At 37.9% G+C, this 23,988-nt stretch overlaps 1 protein-coding gene across 2 annotated transcripts in view; it reads left to right on the forward strand.

Moving 5' to 3' along the window:
• The first annotated feature begins 9,414 nt into the window (after window positions 1–9,414).
• The window catches only part of DNAJC27 (DnaJ heat shock protein family (Hsp40) member C27), a 39,385-nt gene continuing 24,811 nt past the window's right edge, over window positions 9,415–23,988 (forward strand). For both annotated transcript variants that reach the window (XM_079940801.1, XM_079940802.1), the window contains exons 1-2: window positions 9,415–9,790; window positions 19,407–19,489. In XM_079940801.1, the coding sequence (XP_079796927.1) occupies window positions 9,704–9,790; window positions 19,407–19,489 (170 nt within the window). In that variant the 5' untranslated portion in view covers window positions 9,415–9,703. The remainder of the gene's footprint in view (window positions 9,791–19,406; window positions 19,490–23,988) is intronic.

Consider the following 23,988-nt stretch of genomic DNA (forward strand, 5'->3'; position numbering starts at 1 on the left):
CTGAGCAAGGATCTGAAGAACTCTGCTCTAGGTAAAGTGCTTTTGCATTAGTGCACAGACTCTGGAACATTCACTCTCACTACTCGAAGGCCTTTTTAGGCTGAGCCCTCAGTAAGGTTCCACTTTAGAGCTGAGGTTACCACATAAAGCTTAAAGCTAGTGAGGTGTTATGTGCCCATCCAGAGAAGGCCTTTTCTATTTCAATTCCCTGCTAGCCCAACTTTCCTTCTGGGTTGAGTAGAACAGAAACTAGTCATGGGGAGGGTGAGCTGGACCTAGTTATGTGATGGATTCCCAGGAAGTTATGACAAGCAGTGGTCACAGTTGTCACAAGCAGACAGTGGCCTTAGCAGGGAACGGCTGTGGCTTGAGTGGGATCTGAAAATACAGGGGGGAGAAGACGCCTGCCGAGTGTCTGTTCCTTTGTCTCATGTGCTGCTTCCCCACCACACGGTCTCTGTCTGGTTTCCATAGACACCAAGATCCATCATAGGAACAGCACGAGAAACTCCGAGCAGAGAAAAACATCAGGCCATGGCTGCTTGCTTAGCTCTTAAGCCCTTGTGAAAATTAGGTAGGAATTGTTTTTGTGAACTTTTTGTACTGAGGTGTAACATACTACTGAAAAGTGCACAAATCATTAGTGTGCTGCTCAGTGAATTTTCACAACATGAACACACTTTTGTAACCATACCCAGATCAAGATATAGAACGTGACCAGCACCCAGATACCCTCTTTACACCCCTTTTCACTCACTAAGCCCAAAGGTAACAGAATCCTGACTCTTAACACCACTGATTAATTTTATCTGTTTTTGAACTTTGTGTAATTGGAATCATCCAGTGCATACTCTTCTGTGTCTCGCTTCTTTAATTCAACATTATATTTAAGAAAGTCATAGCAATTGTGTAGTATTGTATAGCAAAATATAGTATTCCATCGTAAGAATATACCACAATTTATTTATCCATTCTTCCACTGCGGGACAAAAGCGTTGTTTCCAGTTTTTGACTAATAGTACTGCTATAAATATTCCTATGCAAAGAATATATACCCGATAAAAGATATATATCTAGAACATATAAAGAATTCTTACAAATCAATAAGAAAAAATAAACAACTCAATCAAACATTGTATGAGATAATTGAACAAGTACTTCATGTAAGAGGAAGTAAACAGGTCTTCCCTGGTGGCGCAGTGGTTGAGAGTCCGCCTGCCGATGCAGGGGACACGGGTTCGTGCCCCGGTCCGGGAAGATCCCACATGCCGCAGAGTGGCTGGGCCCGTGAGCCATGGCCACTGAGCCTGCGCGTCTGGAGCCTGTGCTCTGCAACGGGAGAGGCCACAACAGTGAGAGGCCCGTGTACCGCAAAAAAAAAAAAAAAAAGAGGAAGTAAACATATGAAACATATAAACATATGAAAAGGCACCGAACCTCATCAGTCATCAGGCACAGGCAAATTAAAACGACCATTAGATACCACTACAGGCCTATAAAAGGAGGCTAGAATGAAAAAGACTGACCAAGTTGAGGGCCAACGAGAATTTGGAACAACGGAAATGCTCATCTCCTGCTGATGGGAGTGTAAATCGATAAAGCCACTTTGGAAAACTGTTTGGTAGCACCTACCAAAGCTGAACACATACGTACCCTTTGACAAAGTGATTCAACCCCATAGAAATGTGAACATAAGTAATTTTGATGGACTTTAACTGCAAAATGTTAAAGTTGCATTAAGCTGCTAATAGGCATGACTAGTCGGTAGCAGACTGATCACTTCACACCTTCTCTCTGCCGTCCATCTTCATCAGCATAGTTCCTACATTTTAACGGTTCTCCACAACTTTTTCCAACATCCCTGGTATCTTTACCTGAACTGCTAAAGACAGCTGGGTAAAAAGCAGAATCGTATGGCATAGCACTAGGGATTTCCTTCTTTCTTTCGTCCTATTTCTTGTCATTCCCTTCCCTTTTCCTTCTTCCCTTCCCTTTTTTCTTTCTTAAACTTGTTATCAGGCTATTGGATGCCATTCACTGCAACAGGCTATGCAAATGGAAACACTTGTTTGTGCCAAAATCTCTACTCCCTGGTAACCAGACCAGTATGGCTGGAGCACCTGGAGATCCGGGGAAGAGCATGCTAGGCAGAGGGAAACTAAGTACAAAGTCCATGAGCTTCAAATGAACTTGGCATTCAAAGAATGGGAGGACGATGGCATTGGAGCTCTTTCACTCTAGTAATTCACCTGGTACCCCAGGATGTCTTCCAAGGAATCTGCACTTTGCTTTGAGTTCAGATTCCTTGGGAGGGTAAATGGCAGTTTTCTAGCTGTATCTGTATCACTGATTATCACTTGCCACAAACTCCTTGTTGTCACATTCCGCTTCTTGTTGGCATCCCTGTTTCGTTGGTTTGGCACTTTCAGGACGGCTCAATCCCACGGCTGGCAAATTGGTGTCAGGTGTCATATGGGAGCTCAGCTGTGGCTGTAGATGGGGGTCGGGGGCCTCAGTTCCTCTCTGTGTGGGCCTCTCCACGAACTGCTGGGACTTCTGCATAGTTAGAATTTCAAAAGTGAGCGTTCCAAGAGAACTAGAAGGAAATCACACTCTTTATTATCTAGCTTTGAAAGTGTCATAACATCACTTACACACAGTCATAAGGCCACCCAGATTCAAGTGAGAGAAGACATAGACCTGTCCCGGACAACACCTCTCAAGGAGAGGAATGGCGGTCCCATTATAAGAATATCATATGGGAACCTTGAAGACACTATGCTAAGTGAAATAAGTCAGTCACAAAAGGACAAATACTGTGTGATTCCACTCATATTAGGTGCTGAGAGTAGTCAAATTCATAGAGACAGAAGTAGAATAGTGGTTGCCAGGAGCTAGGGGGAGGGAAGAGGGGAAATCAATGTTTAATGGGTACAGAATTTCAGTTTGGGAAGATGAAAAGATCTGGAGATGGATGGCAGTAATGGCTGCACAACAATGTGAATGTACTGAACAGTACACTTAAAAATGATTAAAATGGTAAATTTTATAAAAATGGTAAATTTTATAAAGAAAAAAACCATATCAGATGGAAGATATTGTTTCACCCATTCAGTCCTTGGGATGATAATAGGATGAGTGTGTAGATGGCTATATGGCAGCATAATATTCACGTCCTTTGATAGGCTGTAGTGCTTGCTCAGAACTAAAATCCTGTACACTAATATGTAAGACAGAAAGGGCTAATCAGAGTCAGTATCTTCCAAGGTCCTTGTATTGCTCAGGAGAAACTCATCCTACGCCAGTTGCTTCTCCAAGCTTTTTACTCCCCTCCATCATCTGCCTGATTATTATTACTCTTCAGAATTCCCAGGTAGTTGTTCTGCATTTTTTTTTTCAGTTTATAGTTAGCAGTGGAAGACTTCATCTGCAGGGACTTTCACTGCCAAACTGGAAAGAGAGCTTCTCAAGAAACTGAATCTGTAGATAAAAACTATTCAGTGTGTATATTAGTTTTCTGTTGCAGTATAACAACAGCTTCAAACAACAGACATTTAATATCTCACAGTTCTGTAGGTCAGAAGTCCCGGCACAGGGTAGATGGTTCTCTGGATCAGAAATCTCACAAGGCTGCAATCAAGGTATCAGTTAGCTGTGTTCTCATCTGCAGCTCAGGAGTTCCTGCCAGTCTTATGCAGGCTTTTGGCAGAATTCATTTTCTTGAGGTTGTAGGATTGAGGTGTCCATTGTCTTGCTAGCTGTTGGCTGGGAGTTGCTCTCAGCTCTGAGAGTCCACCAAGGTCCTTGCTATGTGGCCCCTTCCATCTTCAAAGCCAGCAATGGAGAACCTCCCTCACGTTGAATCTCTCTCACACTCTGAATATCTCTTGCCAGAAAAAGTCCTGTCCCATTTAAGAACTTACCTTAGGAATCCTAGGTCTGGCCCAGGGAGGATAATCTCCCTATCTTAAAAACAATTGATTTGGGACCTTGATTATATCTGCAAAATCCCTTTATGGCAACATTCAGATTAGTGTTCAATTAATGAACTGGGAGAAGACATATGGACACTAGTAGCCATGAATCTTGGAGGCCATCCCGGAATTCTGCTTTTCATGGTGTGCCCTGGTATTGTGGGCATGTTTGTAATTAAGAGCTTTGCTGTCTAAAGATACATACAAAGATAAGTGTTGCTATACATGTTTGCCTCAAAATACTCTGGGGAAGGAGGTGGGTATAGATGAAATAGGATTGGCCACATGTTGCTGTTGCTGAAGCTGGGAAATGAGTACATAGAGCACTGATTGCATTATTCTCTCTACTATTGCAAAGGCATACATTTGTCACAAATTATTCCAGAGAATAGAAAATGAAACAAAACTTCCAAATTTTTTTTATGAAGAAAGTATAACATTAATATTTAAACCAGGTAAAGTTCTCACAAAACTACTTAATTTATTGTTGTATTAACAAATATTACTTAGTTCCGATATTACTTAAGAACACTGATACAAAAATTCTCAAAATTTTACCTTACAGAATTTGGCAATGTATAACAAAAGTAAACATGCATTTACCTTTGACCCAGTAATTCCACTTTTTAAGAAATTTACCCTGAAGACACACTGACAACAATATGAAAATACATAAATGCTCATAAATATATTTGATTGAAAAAACCATGGCATATCCACACAACGGAGTACTGTACTATGTAGCTGTAAAAAACAAATGAGTATGACTTTTGTGAGCTAATCTGGAGTGCTTTCCAGGATATATTGTTAAGTGAAAAAAGCAAAGTTCAAAGGAACACACACATACGCACACAGAGTTACCTTTTGTGCAATAAATAAGGAGAAATAAGAAAATATATATTTAACTGATTATTTTCTATAAAAAGAAACACAAGAAGGAATAAACTAGAGTCTAATATGATTGGTTGCCCACAGGAGGTAGGTGAGAAGCAGTGAAGAGAATTGGGGTAAAGGGTGAAAGTGATACTTATGCAAGTATACCAATTTGTATCATTCTACTTTTGAAACTATGTTAATGTTTTACATACTCAAAAAACTTAATAAAGTCAAAAGTAATGAAGGGGAAAAAACTAAAATAAAGTACAAACATTAACAAGTGAACTTAATTGTAATTTTTTTTTTTTGGCCATACTGCACAGCATGCGGGATCTTAGTTCCCCCACTAGGGATCAAACCTGTGCCCCCTGCAGTGGAAGCTGGGAGTCTTAACCACTGGACCACCAGGTAAGTCCCTTAATTGTATTTCAAATGAAAATCATAATGACACCAAAGAGGAGAACAAAGGATTAACCCAAGTAACTTTTGAACATAATACTTAGACTATATGAAAGTATATGACAAACTATATTTGTCAGTTTAAGACAAAAGTAGCAATAAGCAAATATTGAACTGTTTCTCAAAGTGTTTCTGGTTTTTGACATGGTATGGGTTAGCAATTCTGAAACTACTTCCTCTGCATTGTAGGATTGAGAAAATGAGTAAATATATTGAAGATGAGAGCCAGGTTTCCTATTGTTGAAGAAGGGAGTAATAAATATTGAAAGGGGGAGGACTAGAACAAATCCTGCTGTGCTAAAATGGATTGGGGATATCAGTATGAACTATAACTTAGTATATGGATTTATTACCCACATATTATGCATAGATGCATGTATGTATGTATATGTATTTTTTTTTTTTTTGGTTCAGTCAACCGAAAGGGCCCAAAGCAAAGACACCCTAGTATCAATAAGCACGTGTAGCACCCAGATCTTGGTTTCTAAATACCATTCTCCACTAAAAGAACCTAGGGAACCAGAGCTCATTATTGTGCCAGAAAGCAAGGAAGTGCTAAAAAAATGGTGGCAACATATCAAAAAAATGTAAGAGCCAACTTGAGCATTAAAATAAATAATAATAATAGCAGAATATTCATGAAGTAAAATAAGAATAAATGAGTCCATCCTGATAAACATTAATAAATGAATGAATGAGAAAGGAAAGCTCTCCCTTATGGTAGACTACCAACTAATAAATATAAGCCAAAAGGTGGAGTTAGAAAATTATCATTTTGCACCCATCATAGTAATATCTCTTCAGCCATGAATCATCACAAAAATCTGTGGGTGAAAGTTCAATGAAGAAAGGATAGTTATATAATCTCAAAGTATCCCCTTACAAATTACTTACTGCAAAGGAAAAAAGTCACTTTACTGTGAATTACCTAGTGAACACTACCTTACACCTTAACCAACTAACTAAAGTTTATATCATTAATAAGTGGAATATATTGACATTACCAATCTTCTGATATGATGTCCTTAAGAGGACACAATGTCGTTCCTGTGGTATTTCCACTAAACATAACTGAATCTAATCAGTAATGTTAGATTACATACAAATTGAGGGGTATCCTAAAAATAACTTCAGATAAAAAAGGACATAAGATGTTTATGACAACTAAATGATGCTGGACTAGGCTCCAGACCAGGGGTAAAGAACATAGCTACAGAGAATACTATTAGAATAAATGGTGAAATTTGAATAAGGATTGTGAGTTAGATCAGATTCCCAAATGTTCTTGGTTCAAGGTGCCCTTAGTGTCTCGATAATTTTTTCATGGGGTTCCTCAGCCAAAAAAAAAAAATCTAGTTCCAAACAACTTATTAAATATTTATGCCCTAAAAATTTAGTTGCCATTTGCAAAACTAATACAGATAAATTGAAAGAAAAATATTTTTATTTCATTCTTAAATAACCACAATTACTTACTAATGGGATTTATGCAGCTACTGTGCACTGCACAACTTCTCAAACCTTGGAATCAGATTGGCCACGACCACACTTATTTCCTGCTCTACATTGATTTTTGCGCTGTACTTTTTATCACAAACACCAGAAAACCCAGCTTCCCAAATATACGACATATCCAGGGAATATGGCGCCATCTATTGTTAAAATTGTACATAACCTCGAGTGAGTAGTTTTGCATAGTTTTTCTTGCCTTGAGAATTTAGAATTAAGATATCGCAGATATCCCCTATGAATTCACTGTGGTGCTGTGGGGCACCCAGTGCACAGTTTGAGAACCACAGGATTAGATAATAGTGTTGTATCAATGTTACATTCCTCATTTTGATAAATATACTGTTGCTATGTAAGAGAATGTCCTTGTTCTTAGGAAATGAACATTGGAGTATTTATGAATAAAAACAGATGTCTGCAAATTACTCTCAAATGACTTAGAAAAAAATGTGTGTATATTTGTGTATACATAGATAGTGAGCACAACTGATATAGTAAATGAGCAAAATATTAACAATGAATCTGGATAAGTGGTATACAAGGTTTTATTTCCCCCTACTATTCTTGACATTTTTGAAATTATTTCAAAATAAAGATTTCTAAAAGATGAAATACTATATTTCGAGGTGTATATACGTATGTAGTAAAACAACTTTTAAATGGGTGGAAATTAAAAGCACCAACTCAAATAGTTGTGATGCTTTGTAGAGGGGGAAGAGGGATGTACATTTGGGGAAGAATACACACAATATTGCTGATGTTTTATTTGTTAAGGTTAAGTGGTGGATACACAGATATTCATCACATTATTCTTAATATCTTTAAGTATGTCCAACATATTTCATAATTTATTTTAAATAATACATATGTAGAATCTTTCTTAATACATAAAATAAAAAAACACGAGCAAATGAAAGCACATGGCTGTTGTTTATTGGGGATTACCATGTATTTCATGTACATTATCTCCTGTAACCCTTTCCACCATTCCATGCCCATGTCATGCCAACTTAATGTATGATAGGGCTGACTCCAGAGCTCACATTCCTAACCCCCATACCATATCTTCCAGCTCCAAACACAGCTAATTCATGCTTCTCTTTCTTCTTTTTACCTTAGGCTGGGAGAGAAAGCTAACTAACTTTCTAGCTTTTTCAATTTCAAACTAACTTAACACACCTAGTAAACAATATGGCTGTACATATTCAAACCTTGAAAACATCAGTATGAAAAAATGGTAATAAATTTTAATTTTCAGCACATTTTACTGCTCTTATGCTCAATAGTATTATACCTACCCAGTCTTTAATAGTTGAAGATCTGACATTTTGCAATTACTCTTCTACAGTACCAGTTCTATTACCGGGTCAGAGCTGAACTATCAAAGAAACAGACGTTTATTGATTTATCAAATCATACTGAGAGATTAACATCTGGAAAATCAGTATAAATCCAATTCTTTTAAGCTTTAAACTATCAAAATGCTAACTAGGACTTATATTTCATATTTGTAAAGAATTTTAGAAGCTTCATTGAACTAAGTTATATTGTTGATTATGAAAACAATCCGAAATAAGCTATTTTCTTACAAAGCATTTACTGTTTTAAAATTAAATTAAAATGCTTGAAAATCTAATTTAAAATAACTGTTACAAAATTTGGAACCTCTAGTCACTATCTTCCTGCAATGTATTAATGATGCTTAAAGCTATGTGAGAACAGAAGCAATGTTGCCTTTGCCCTCGTAATTTACCGGGAAATTGGCAGCCATTCTTTTTCAGGGTACTAAATAATCATTTGTCAAGTTCTATTTATCTTCTGTAACTACAGATATTGACTCAAAAAACTACAGTTCCTCTCAGACTGATTTCTATTCTAGCAGATGCTTTTCTTCTCATCGCTTGCAATCAGAATAGAGTGGTTATCTTAGAATTCATTATTATTCTACTGTTATATTATCAGCTAAAGGAAAGGTGAGAACAGAAGATGGGGTTAAATTTACATGAGTAGCAGGGAAAGGAGGTAAACAAAGCACACAGCTACAACCACACACACCTTGATAGAACTAAAAGAGTGTAAGAAACGTCTAGTCTGAGCTTTCCGCCTGCAGATGAGAACTACGTAATATAAGATCAAGGACTAAACTAAAACCTGTCTTGACTCCAAATGGACCACCTTTTTTTTTTAATGATAGGTACAAGATTCAGATCTTGCCTTATGGCCCTCTTCCAGAACCAAAGCCCGACTTCCCCACTTCCCTGGTTCCAGTTCTCAGGAGAAAGTCCTCTCAGGAAGCCCGAAGGGAAACATCATATTGGAAGAGGGGTCAGTGGATCGGCCCATGGGTACTGAAGCATACACAAAAAGTACCCCAAAACGGACCGTGGTCTACTTCGAATATTTAGCGCCACTGGCCCTTGAACTAACCCATAATTCCAGCTACTTCCAGTCCGAGGATCTGCCCTGAATAGCCAATAAATTTCTACCACTCTGCTGCGAACCTAACAAATGTCTATGTCCTGTCGCCCCCTGAACACAAGGGAGTGCCCTCCCGGCACAGTAATCTCAGTAACCTGCCGAAGCCACCTTCCTGCCGAGGGACGCAGCCCGGACTAAATCCCGCGACCCCAGAGAACAGCCTCCGGAGCCTGGCGATGACGTCACGCTGCCCCTTTCTAGCATCGCGAGACTCTCTCCTCCCTCACCCTGTTCCCTAAACCACCAGCTGCCCGCGCCCGCTGCCAGACAGAGGCAGGGATGGCAAGCCGCGGAGCCGGGGTGGTGACGAGAGTAGCAGTTCCGCCATTGGTCGAGGAAGCCTGAGGGACGGGCCAGCGTGGGGAGCAAGGAGAGACCAAGGCGGTGGCCCCGAGAGAGCCAGAGCAATGGAGGCCAACATACCGAAGCGGAAGGAGTCTGGCAAATCCCTGCGTATCAAAGTCATCTCCATGGGCAACGCTGAAGTGGGAAAAGTGAGTACCGCGCTGGGAGGGGCGGGACCACAGCGCGGCGGAGCGACGTGGCGATTGGCTGGGAAGGCGGCCACTCAACAGCTTGGGACCCAGCCTCCTCCCCGCCCCTGAGCAGGCCTGGGTGTCCTGGGGGCTGCGGCTCGGCGGGGAAAACTCTCCTATCCTTTTTGACCTTTGGGTTGCCCACTTCCAACACCTAAGAAGGTTTTCTAGTGTCTTCTAACCCTTGAATGTATCCCAAAGAGAGTAAGGAGGCCTGGGTCCTTATGTCAGATCGTTTTGCCTGGATACCATATTTGCGTTCTAGGTGACCCGTCCAGGACTCAGAGGTGGAGAAAAAAAGTTTAGTTACCCCCAGCAGAGCTGGGGAGCCGAAGGGAACTTACTGGGCCGTGTGTGAGGATGGGGATTTGTAAAATTTACTCCGCAGACGTGGAGACCAGAATCTACATTTCATTTGTAAGAGAGCATAACTGATGTTGAAGGTGTTTCACAGGGTACGTGCAATGGATGTCAAGGAACCTGCATTATTTTGTTTTGTTCGTTTGTTTTGTTTTTATTTCTGGTAGTGTCACCACATCCATTATCTCAAAGAAGTCTTAGTTCCACTGCCTTTTTCTGTGCTGCTTCTACTGGCTGTCAGCTCTAAGCTCTCCCATAGTATGGGGGGAGGGAGGGCGAGAGGTGAATGGAGGTCTTTCCCCACATGAATTCTAAGACTGCCTCTTCTTCACCCAAATTGTCTCTCCTTCAGGGTAAATGGAAGCTGTTGGTTAAGAACCTTCCGAGGTCATCAAATCAGTGACTGAGACAGGATTAGAACCTGGGTGCTCAACATTCATTGCAGTGCTCTCTTTCCATCATTATTTGCTGTCAAAATCAACTCCCAGTAGGATCTACATGCCAAAAAAGCTGTTAATGGGAGTGTTTATGCCAGTGTCCTGCACATAGTTGATGCTCAGTAAATGTTTATTAGTGTCTTCTCTTTTCATTTAGTATTATGTTGTACTGTTTATGTATCTATGTGTATGTGGGTATTAACATAGCTGAAAGTCTACAATTATTGAATGTCAATTATGTGCCAGGCATTGAAAAGAAAAGAATAAAACCTCTAGAAGGTTATGTACTAAGCTGGCTAAGTGAGTATGCTCACTTTTAAAATTTTACTATGCTTAATGGTGCAATGTTAGAAATAGCTTAAAATGCCCAGTGTGTCACCACATTTATGTAATATGGTTCTAGATTTATTAGCCCATGCAATTAGACAAGGGAAAGAAATAACATACAAAATGCTGGAAAGGAGAAAGCAAAATTATCAGTATTTGTTAATGATATGATTGTTTATCTGGAAACCCAAAGAGAATTAACTGAAACGCTATTAGAAAAGACAAAATTAATATACAAAACTTTACAGCTTTACTATATCAAACTATAATTGTTTGGACTATATAATTGAAAAACTTTTTTTTTTTTGCGGTATGTGGGTCTCACTGTTGTGGCCTCTCGTTGTGTAGCTGGTATGTGGCAGAGCTGGGATTTGAATCCAGGCATTCTAGCCCTAGAGTCTGTGCTTCTCTGTTTGTTTGTTTTTGCGGTACGCAGGCCTCTCACTGCTGTGGCCTCTCCCGTTGCGGAGCACAGGCTGCGGACGCGCAGGCTCAGCGGCCATGGCTCATGGGCCCAGCCACTCTGTGGCACGTGGGATCTTCCTGGACCGGGGCACGAACCCGTGTCCCCTGCATCGGCAGGCAGACTCCCAACCACTGCGCCACCAGGGAAGCCCTGAAAAACTATTTTAATTTACAATAACAACCAAAATAAAGGGCCTAGGTTTAAACTTATGAAGGGAGCACCTAGGACCTATATGAAAAACATTTCTACAAAGGGACACAAAATTACTTAGATAGATGCAAAGATATACTTTCTTCTTAATTAGGATCACTCAATATTTTAGAGATGCCAGTTCTTTAAAATAATCTACAAATGTGATTCAGTTCCAGTTAAAACAGCAATACTTTTTTTTCCTTCAGAACATAGTAAAAGGTACTAAAGTCCTTATGAAAAATTAAATGTGAGAATCAGCAAGAAAATTATGGAAAAGAAATGAGAGGAGACTAACACTACCAGATATTAAAACATATTTTAAAGTTACAGTCTTTTCCTATTGATACTGGAGAGGAAATATAGGGACATCAGTGGAACAGAATGGAGTCCAGAAATGAACCCAAACATATAAGGAAATTCAGTTTACAACAAATATAGTTAAACTGGGAAAGTAGGGACCATTTAATAAGCACTTTTACAACAACTTTCTACTATTTGGGGGTGGAGTGGATTCCTATTGAATGTCTTTCTCAAAGATAAATTTTTCACAGATAAAAGATTTAAATGTAATTTAAGAATTTTGCCTTAGTTATAAAAGTAATACATACTCATTTTAAAGAATTTGGAAGATATAGGAAGATATACAGATAAATAATTTCAAGTTAAAAATTAAGGCATGCCCTAGTAAATAATCCTTGCATCAAAGGGCAAATCAAAGCAAATGACAAAATAACTAGAAAGCAATGAAAGGAGAGAATGCATGCCAAAATCTTCAGGGCAAATTTAAAGCTGTAGTGAAGGGAAAATGCATTATCTTACTCATTTCTAAAAAAGGGAGATTAAAAACTAAAGGAACATAATAGTTGTACAACTTTGTGAATATGCCTAGAAAGGAACATAATAGTTGTACAACTTTGTGAATATGCCTAGAACCGCCGAATTGTACGCCTTAAAAGTATGAATATTATGGTATATTATGGTGTGGAATTTTAAAAAGTTAAGGAACTTAAGACAGAAGAAAAAGGACACAAAATTCACCAAGAGAAAGAGAGAATTCCCTGGAAAGATTAATGAAAAAGAAAAATGCCTAAAATTTTATTTAAGAAAAATAGAGAAAGCAAAAAATTACAAGATTAATACTGAAAAGGAGACATAATCACATACTGGCAGAAACTGAAAGAAAGACTAGAGACTACTACATTCAGTTCTGTGGGAGCACATTTCAAAATGTAGAGGAAATGGAGGATTTCTTAGCTAAATATAATTACCAAAATTGACTCAAAAAGTAGAAAACACAAATGACCAGTCACTTAAGGAGAAGTTGGAAAAGCAATTAAAAGACTTACTATCCAAAAAGGTATCAGGATCAGATGGCTTCATGAACAAGCTTTATTTAAGCTCTAAATAACGCATAATTTCAGTTAAGTTATTCCAAGGCAAAGAAAAAGATGAACAGCACTCCAATTTATTTATGTAAAGTCATGATAACTTAAATAGCAAAACTTGATATAGTATCAAAAAAGAAAAGTATATACCATTTTCACATATACATACAGATGCATAATTCCTAAATATCCACAAATAGAATTCAGCAACATATCAAAACAATTTCACTATTAGCAAGTAGGGTTTATCCCACAGAGTGCAAACTTGGTTAAACATCAAGAAGTTAATCAACATAATTTGTTATATGAACTGATTACTAGAGAAAGTATTTTCTGTACTGTAAAAAAAAAATGATATAATCAACCTAATAAACACTTTAAGCAAAATCAGAATAAAATGAAGCTACTTAAATATGAAAAACAATATTTTTTATTATTATTATTAAAACTATAGTTATTGTTAACCAACAGCAAACATACCAAATGGTAAGTCCATTTCCTTTAAAATTAGATGCAGAAAAGGATACATACTATTTTCTTTTATTATTCAGCATTGTTTTAGAGGTTCTGGAGATGCAATAAGAAAAAGGAGGTTCCCAAGGGCTTAACTCCCTCAATGGGGGAATTTCTCTGTGGTCTTTGTTTATATCCAATTCAGCTTTCTGCATTGGCATCAATTTACCCCAGAATCCCAGCCCAGTTCTCAGTGTCCTCTAGGATCTGATCCTGATGTTCTTACCATTGACTCTTCATATCAACCAACTCTGAAGACTGCCCTAATTCTAGATTTCCAGTTATAGTAAATATTTTCCTCTTAAGTCAGTTGAATTGGTTTCCCTTACTTGCAGTCAAAAGTACCCACATCGTACAGTATTATATATACTTCTCTGGAGTTTGCTTTTTCTCTCTCTCTCTTTTTTTTTAAATGACATCCAGGATTTATTTATTTATTTATTTTATTTATTTTTTGGCTGTGTTGGGTCTTCATTGCTGCGCACAGGCTGTCTCTAGTTGCAGCGAGCGGGGGCTACTCTTCGTTGCAGTGCGCGGGCTTCTCATTGTGGTGGCTTCTCTTATTGTGGAGTGCAGGCTCTAGGCACATGGGCTTCAGTAGTTGTGGCATGTGGGCTCAGTAGTTGTGGCTCACGGGCTCTAGAGCACAGGCTCAGTAGTTGTGGTGCACAGGCTTAGGTGCTCCGCGGCATGTGAGATCTTCCCAGACCAGGGATCAAACCTGTGTCCCCTGCATTGGCAGGGGGATTCTCAACCACTGCACCACCAAGGAAGCCCTGCTTTTTCTCTCTTAACAGTAGATTGTGGTGATTCCTCCAATTATCTGACATAGCTCCAATCACTCTTTTTCATGGTTGCATAATAGTCCGTGACATGCGAGTATCCCCTCTACTGATGAGAATTCACTTGTTTCCCTTTTTCTCTACTACAAACAATCTTGCTATAATACACTTCTATAGGTATATATATCCTTAAATACCTGGACTAGATTCCCAGGCGTAGAACTGCTGAGTTGAATAGCACATTTTAAAATTTTAGTAGCAATTGCCAATTGCTCTTCAAAAAGGTGTGTTTCTACCAGTGATATGCTGGTACATTTCCGCCTAACTCCCTGCCAACACAGTATTGTCATTCTTTTGATTGCTACTGATCTGGTTAGTGAGAAGTAATTTCATTGTTACTTTAATTTGCATTTCACTGACCACAGATGAAGCTGAGCATCTTTTCAAATGCTTATTGAACATTTGGATTTGCTTTTCTGTGGATTGCTCAATTTATAGTCCCTGCCTATTTTTCTGTTGGATAATGTGTCTTTCTTACCAGTTTTTCTGGTTGGGGGACGTTAGAGTTATTAACTTTTTGCCAGTCATATGAGTTACAGATATTTGCCCCAGTATGTTGTCTTTTAAAACTTTTATATTTTACCATACAATTGATTTTATTATTATTTGTATATACTCAATTATGCCTATCTTTTTAAAATTGAAATATAGTTGACGTATAATATTATGTTAGCTCCAGGTGTACTACATAGTGATTTGACATTTGCATACGTTATGAAATGATCACCACAAGTCTAGTAACCAGCTGTCCCCATACAAAGTTATTACAATATTATTGACTATATTCCTTATGCTGTATAACACATCCTAGTAGCTTACGTTTTGTAAGTGGAGGTTTGTACCTGATAATCCCATTCATCTATTTCACTTCCCCATCCCCCGTACCCTCTGGCAACCACCCATTTGTTCTCTGTATCTGAGTCTGTTTCTGTTTTGTTTCCTTTGTTTCTTAGATTCTACATATAAGTGAGATCATATGCTAGTTGTCTTTCTTTGACTTATTTCACTTAGCATAATTCCCTCTAGAATTCATTCATGTTTTCACAAGTGGTAAGATTTCATTTTTTTAAAATAGCTGAGTAATATTCCATTTTTATATGTCACATCTTCTTTATCCATTCGTCTACGGATGGACACTTAGGTTGCTTCCATATCTTGACTATTGTAAATAATGCTGCAGTGAACATTGGGGTGCATATATTTTTTCGAATTGGTGTTTTTGTTTTCTTCAGGTATATACCCACAAGTGAAATTGCTGGATCATATGGTAGTTCTATTTTATTTTTTTTAGGAACCGCCGTACTGTTTTCCATGTGGCTGCACCAATTTACAATCCCACCAGCATTGCACGAGGGTTCCTTTTTTTTTCACATCTTCTCTAACACTTGTCATTTATTGTCTTTTTGATGATAGACATTCTGACAGGTATAAAAGGTGATATCTCATTGTGGTTTTGATTTGCATTTCCCTCATGATTAGTGGTACTGAGCATCTTTTTCATGTGCCTGTTGACCATCTGTATGTCTTCTTTGGAAAAATGTCTATTCAGATCCTTTGCCCATTTTTTAATTGGGCTATTTCATTTTTTTGATGTTGAGTTGTCTGAGTTCTTTCTATATTTTGAATATTAACCCCTTATCAGATATATCATTTGCAAGAATATTCTCTCAGTCAGTAGGCTACCTTTTCATTTTGTTGATAGTTTCCTTTGCTGTGCAAAAGCTTTTTAGTTTGATGTAGTCCCATTTGTTTATTTTTACTTTTGTCTCTCTTGCCTGAGGAGACAGATCCAAAAAAAATTTTGCTAAGACTGATGTCTAAGAGTGTACTACCTATGTTTTCTTCTAGGAGTTTTATGGTTTCAGGACTTAGATTTAAGTCTTTAATCCATTTGACTTTATTTTTGTATATGGTGTGAGAAAGTAGTCCAGTTGATTCTTTTACATATAGCTGTCCAGTCTTCCCAACACCATTTATTGAAGGGGGTGTCTTTTACCATTATATATTCTGCCCTCTTTGTCATTGATTAATTGACCATGTAAGTGTGGGTTTGTTTCTGGGCTCTCTATTCTGTTCCATTGATCTATGTGTCTGTTTTTGTGTCAATAACCTACTGTTTTGATTACTGTCATTTTGTAGTATAGCTTGAAATCAAGGGGTATGATACCTCCAGCTTTGTTCTTTTTTCAAGATTGCTTTGGCTATGCCTGTCTTTTTTTTTTTTTTTTCTTTATTGGAGTATGGTTGCTTTACAATGTTGTGTTAGCCTCCACTGCACAACAAAATGAATCAGCCATACACATACAGATTATGCCTGTCTTTTATGGTTTCTGGGTTTTCTTTCTTGGTTGAAAAGGTTTCCCTAAGGTTGTACATATATTGCACATTTTCTTCTGAAATTTTTATTGTTTTATTTTTAAATGCTTAAATCATAAATTTATCTGTAATTTATTTTTGTATATAGGGAAGTTCAGGGCCCAACTTAAATTTTTTCCTGATGGATATGCAATTGTGCCAGTAACATTTTACTAAATAGATTTTTTTTTCCCATTGACTTTAAATATCACCTTTGTCACTTTTTAAATTTTTATGTATAATGGGATCTATTTCTGAGCTCTCTGTTCTGTTCTACTGACCTACTTGTCTATTCTTATGCCAGTATAATACTCTCTCAGTTTCAGACTATATTTTAATATTTGTCAATACAAATTCCCACCTCTTTCTACTGCCCTGCCCCTTTCCTGTTTTTCATACTTGGATTAGTTCTTCTCGGATAACTGTTCTTTCATATGAATTTTAGGGTAATTCTATTAGGCAAAAAAAGATTCAAACCTTAAGATTTTTTTTCAAAACTTAAGATTTTAATTGGTTAAGATTTTAATTGGAACTGCATTAAAAAAGTACCTAAAAATCTATTTAAGAAAATAGAGAAAGCAAAAAAGTCTCTCTATATTTATGTTATTTAACTTAGTTTATAAGATCCTAAGGTCCAGGAACCCTGTCTCTTTGGTTATAGGGAGTGGTTATTCATACCATTAATTAAATGTGTATCTCTTTAAATACTTAGGGCTAGTGTTTAAATAGTGTACTGGAATTAAAGGACTTCCAGATCCCTTAATCTCATGAATAATTTAGAAAAAGGCTATATTTATTTTTCTAGGATATTGTGAGAGAAAACATTTGAGAAGTGCTTTCAACCTATAAAGTGTTTTTTAAAAGTATAGCCTCTTAGCAGTACTCACTCCAAAGAAGTTTTTCCTTCAGTTCACAATGAGCTTATTAAGTACTTTTTAAAGCAACTGTCCTATTTAATATAGATTGAGGTTCATCAGGAAAGTGTTTGAGCAGAATAAGCTTCATGACCAGCACTTCAAGTAAATTATGTTTCATGAGTGCTAAGGATGGCCATTAATGTACAAGTCATTTTAATTCAGTTTTTCATTGGCATTGAGCTAATTGCTCAGATATAAAGTTATAAGATATAAAGAAGTAAAATACTGGTGCTTGCCCTCAAGTAGTTTACTGTCTAGCTGAAGAAGTAAGATAAATATGCACATGTGAAAAGATAACAAGGCAGTGAATAACTGATAACTAATACATTATATATGTATATATACATTTATAGTATATGTACTATATACACATATAGTATATAAAAAGTGTTAGAGAAATTCAGATGTAGGCAAGATCTCTTATAACCTGGAAGCTCAGAGTTTGCACTGGACCTTAAAGGATAAGTAAGATTTGGAAAGAAGGGAGAAAGCTCTTTCCAAGTAGAGAGAAAAGTAATGACAAAAGTCAGGCCCGGGAGTTTTGCAGAAATGGAGGGTTTATATTTGAAGGGTTTAGACAGAAAAAACAGATTAGGGCCAGATTATGGAGGATCTTGAATAACGGACAAAGGAATTTGGATGCTGAACTCTTGGCAGTGAGAAGCCACTGAAGATTTTTGAGTTAGGGAAGTGAAATAACATTAGTGGTATGCAGTGCTGATTGAAGTTGGGAGGGAAAGGGGACATAAAGACCAATAAAGAATTTCCTGTAGTTGCAGTTGTACAGAAGTAGATGATGAAGACTTAAACCAGAATGGTACCAGTGGGAATTGGAGTGAGGAGAAAGATGGAAGAAACATTCAAAAGAAGATTTAGAAAGACTCAGAATCAAACGTGACTTTAATAATTTAATACCCTGTAATTGGGAAAATGGTGATATTATGAACAGAACTAGGATGTGAGCAGGATTCGCTGTTTATGTATAAGATTAGTTCATTTTTGGGCATTTTGAGTTTGTGGAACAGTGAGTGGGGCATCTAAGTAGAAATTAGTCTGGTAGATATTTGGAGATGTGGATCTGGTCTGGGGAGGGAGGTCAAGATAGACACATATTTTGGTATTATTATTAAAAATATACGAGCAGAAGAGGTCTTCAGAAGAAAAGAGAAGGACTTCTCTGGTGGCTCAGTGATTAAGAATCCGCCTGCCAATGCAGGGGACATGGATTCAATCCCTGGTCTGGGAAGATCCCACATGCCGCTGAGCAGCTAAGCCCGTGCGCTACAACTGCTGAGCCTGCGCTCTAGAGCTGGGGAGCCACAACTACTGAGCCCATGTGCCACAACTACTGAAGCCCACGTGCCTAGAGCCCGTGCTCCACAACAAGAGAAGCCACCGCAAGGAGAAAACCGCGCACCACAAGAAGAGTAGCCCCTACTCGCTGCAACTAGAGAAAGCCCACGCGCAGCAACGAAGACCCAACGCAGCCAAAAATAAATAAATAAATAATAATAATTTATTAAAAAAAAAAAAGAAAAGAGAACAAGGATTGAACACTAAACTGAAAACATACCCATATTTGGTATTAAGGGAAGAATTTTAAAATAATTTTTCTTTAAAATCTTCACCTTTAGTATTTGTTTCAGTTATTTTATAGTTTTGGCTTTTGAAAAAGCTTTGTGTCTCGTGGTGAATGAAGAAACCATAATGAAGAAATGTGCTTATTTTGTATACGTTCTCAGAGTGTCTTTACTAAAAGCATGTATTTTTACCTTTTTAGAGCTGTATTATAAAGCGATACTGTGAGAAAAGATTTGTGTCTAAATACCTTGCAACAATTGGAATTGACTATGGAGTCACAAAGTGAGTACATATATTCTTTCCTTGGGCTTGCAAATTACATAGAAATTCAGAACCCTTCTAAACTGATCTGTCTTGAAATGGAGAATCTGAAGATAAACTGGGACACATAAGAATGAGACTTTTACAGATAGTAGTAATCACATCATTTGTTCATCATGGAGTACCTTCTGTTTGCCAGGCTTCGTGTGGGGTGTAGGGTCTGGTGATGAGCAAGTCTGCACGAAGCCTGCCTGGCAGATGTAGCTTTTCAGGAAGCATGTTTCTATATAAGCAGGTCTCGTTAGCAGGTATATTTTTAGAGAATTTTGAAATATTCTCTCCCAAAAGCCTAAATATTATGTGGAAAATTTTCTATCAGAGAACTTCCTTTTATGATCTTCACATCCTATTAGAATCCAGCAAAAATGATCTGGGAAGAGTAAAATTAGGTATAAATGGGGATTTTTTTGGAGATGAATCAAGGGTGGGTTGAGCTTGGGGAGATAGGGTCACATTAACAGGAAATTACACTGGGGGAAAGTAGAATTGGGGTAGACAGCACATCCCCAAAGGTGGAATTTCAGGTGCTCACTGTTCAGACCCCAACCTGCCCCTTCCCTTCTCTCTTATCTCATTCTTTTACACACTTTGCTCTCCACCCATGCTGAATTTGTGCCATCATACTTTCCTATCTCAGTGCCATCATTCATTCTGTCCACCTGAAATGTCCTTTCCCCTCATCTCTCCGCCTGTCAATCTCCTCAAGGTATAAAGTGTAACTGAACAGCTTTCTGAACAGCTCCTTTATCAGTCAGGACTCATTTTAGTTGAAAATGACAGAAATATTAAAATTCTCTGCTATTCATGGGTCTTAGCATAAATTGTCTTGTGTTATCGTTTGTATATGTTTAATGTCTCCTGCTAGATTTAAAGCTCCATTAAGAAGGGGCTATTAGTATAAATTATCTCCAAGTGCCTGTTACAGTGCTTATACATAGTCGATACTCAATAAATAATTATTGTTAGGTAAGATAGATACATCTGAAGAGGAAGTTTGCAACATTAGAATATGAGGGCAACATTCAAGAAGGTAGACTAAAGTGGTAGGGTGTATCTATACTTCAGGGCACAGGATTTCATCAGTTATATGGTAGGATATCCTATTCAAGGCAGTTTTGTTTTGAATCCATGTTAAGTAGCTAATTTATTCATTTAAGAAATAAGAGTTATCATGTTATGCCCTAGAACTGTGGTTTATTCAACAGACTACAGTCATCTCTCAATATCCAAGGGATGTTGGTTCCAGGATCCCCTGTGGATACCAAAATCTGCAGATGTTCAAGTCCCTTATATAAAATAGTGTAGTATTTGCATGTAACCTATGCACATCCTCTCAATACTTTAAATCATCTCTATAATACCTAATACAATATATCAATAAATAGTTTTAAATACAGTGTTAATGCTATGTAAATATATAGTTGCCACCTTGTGGCAAATTCAAGTTTTGCTTTTTAGAACTTTCTGGAATTTTTTTCTGAATATTTTTGATCCAAGTTTAGTCGAATCCATGGATACAGAGCCTTCCGTAAGGCTGACTGTATTGTTTCTGGTTGATTTTTTATTTTTATTTTTTGTCTTATGGTGAGGAGGAGAATATGATTGACAGAAACCCAACTCAAGCCAAAAAAAAAATCAATTCACATAATCCAATTATAAGGATGTAGCTGGGTCTCAGAGATAGCTGGAACCAGGGAGAGAATATAACCTGGTCCTTTCATGACGTATCTCTCTCTACCTTTTGGCTCCTTCTCCACAGCTGCTGGTAGCTCTCAAGTTTACCAAAACTAATCACAAATTTAAAAAATACCAGGTAAGGTTTTGATTGTCCAGGTGGAGATAGGTGCCTTTCCCCAGCTCAGTTAGCTGTGGCCAGCAGAGTGGCATCAAAAAAGAAGATGGAAGAACCCATTTAAACCACAGTTGGGAGAAGGAGGGTACTCTTTTGGGCAGTCAAAACAATAGATTCGTATATGTATAGCTGATTCACTTTGTTATAAAGCAGAAACTAACACACCATTGTAAAGCAATTATATTCCAATAAAAATGTTAAAAAACAAAACAAAACAAAAATAGATTCCCACTCCATCCTTCAGATTTCAGTATACTTAAGAATTAGTTGTAGAGTTTGTGAAAATGAATATTCCTAAGACCCACCCACTAAGATTTTGATTCACGGGATCTGAGGTGGGGCACAGGACTACATTTTAAACACCCTCCCCATATTTCCATATAATGATGCAGGTGGTCTTCAGGCCACAATTTAGGAAAGCAAGCACTGGCTTGAGGTAATGAATTACCATTTTTCTTAAGGTAATTTCCTCTGTCAGACTTCTGAATTAAATTGACCTCTTTTGAGTTGCAATTTGTGAACACATTTGTGTTACTTCCTGATTTTATAAACTTCAGTTCCATCCCTTCTCAGCTGCTATCTGGCAAGACTTTCTAATATAAATTGTTACACGAGATCTAATGCAGATGCTCTCAAACTCTGTTGTTGTTTTGTTTTGCTGTTCTCACACTGTCTTTTGTAAGATGGATCCTGATTTCACAGATGTTAAAATGAAAACAAATTTGCATCTTAGAATTGATGAAATATGGCAGAGAATTCAGGAATGAAGAAATCATGATGATTAGTAGTTAGTTTGATTGAAATATACAAGTAATATAAAACAACTGTAGGAATTATGGTTTCAGAAAAGAAAGTAGAAAAAAAAGTGAAAAAAAAGTAATAGAGGATATTATAAACTTGGACAGGGAACAATAATCATAAATAAGCCAGGAGGTAGCATAGAAACAGTGGGAGCAGGTGCTGCTGTCCTTGTAGTCCATGGGAGGGACTCTTATCAATGCTGTCTAAACTGAAACATGCTACTTAAAAAAACATAACTTTAATCTGTTAATTTATTGCTAATAATCTCCATTTTTAACCTTACAGGAATGTTTTTAGGAAATACTGTTTCTGTAGTAAAGAGCATTTATATTTAAAGCTCAATAATTCCTCCCAGTTTACATCAGTTTCTTTTTTTTTCTTTTGTTAAATTCAGTGAAATGTAAATTTTACGCTTTTAAATTAATATAATCCCAATTTTATAAAAATATTTATGTCTATCAGTCTTATCTATGTACACAAAGAAGTCTACAGTAATGTTCATCTATATTAATGAAGGTTTTTCTTCTGGGTGGTAGGATTTGGGATAACTTTTAAACTTTCATCTTTCTTCTTTTCTTTAGTGTTTGAATTATTTATGAAGTTTCATTCATTCATTTTCCAATAGTGATTTTAATTTTTTTTTGTATGTGAACATTCATAGAAGCTATATTTCTAGTAGCGCCAAGTTAGAAACAACTCAACTGTCCATCAACAGATTAATGGATAAACAAACTGTGGCATATTCATATGATGGAATACTACTCAGCAACAAAAGGAACAAGCTATTCATATATGCAGCAACATAGATAAACCCTAAAATAATAATGTTGAGTAAACGAAGGTAGACAAAAAAGTGAACACATGGTATGATTCCACATATATCCAATTCTAGAAAAAGTAAACTGACCTAATAGTGACTGATAGCAGATCAGTGGTTGGCTAAGTAGGGCAGGAAGGGCAGGAAGGAGGGGTTTCAAAGGGGCCCAAGGAAATGAGTGATATGTTCATTGTCTTGACTGTGGTGATGGCTTCACAGGCGCAGACATATGTCAAACTCATCAAATTATATACTTTAAACATGCGCAGCTTACTGTACATCAATTATACTAAAGTAAAGCTGTCCTAAAGAAGGAGGAGGAGGGAAGGTGGCAGCCCTTGGCCCCATGGTGGAGACCAGTCACTCCTCTGCTCTCCTGGTTGGGTGCACATGTGAGTGTGGGGTTTATCTACAGAATCTTGTCTCCTCTGCCATCCAGGTATTCTTTACCTACACAGCTGTGTCTCCCCCAGTTGTTCCAGGTTTCTCAAAGGCAGGGCAGTGCCTTCTGTGTCCAGCCTCTCCTGGGGTTGACCATTCTAGTCTGGTCACATATTTGCAGAGATGGGCAGCCAAGATAGGGAGGTTCTGTAACATCTGGTGCGTGGGCTCTGCTGCTCCAGAGGGCAGAAATGGGGCCACACAGGAGCCACAGGGACCGCATGCCAGGTCAGCACCTTTGCTGGGGAGCTTGCCCTCGGTTTGCCCTAACACCACTGAGTGTGGGCGGGGAGACGACTCCACACCCTTCTTTCCAGATAAGAAAACGAGGCCCAGAGTCCTGGGGTGGGGACCGAGGTGAAAAAAGAATGGAAACGGCCTCCCAAAGGAGGCTGCCTGCAGTCACGCACAATCCTTCGAGGGTCCCGCGGCCTGCCCCGTTGCCCCGTTACTCCGTCAGCCATCCCCAACCAGCCGCCTTTGCTATAGAAACAGTAATAGTGATTTTTCTTTAAAAAAATAAAAGGACTGGAAGCAAGTATACTGTGA

Source organism: Stenella coeruleoalba (genome assembly GCF_951394435.1).
Source record: "Stenella coeruleoalba genome assembly, chromosome: 13".
NCBI classification, from domain to species: domain Eukaryota; kingdom Metazoa; phylum Chordata; class Mammalia; order Artiodactyla; family Delphinidae; genus Stenella; species Stenella coeruleoalba.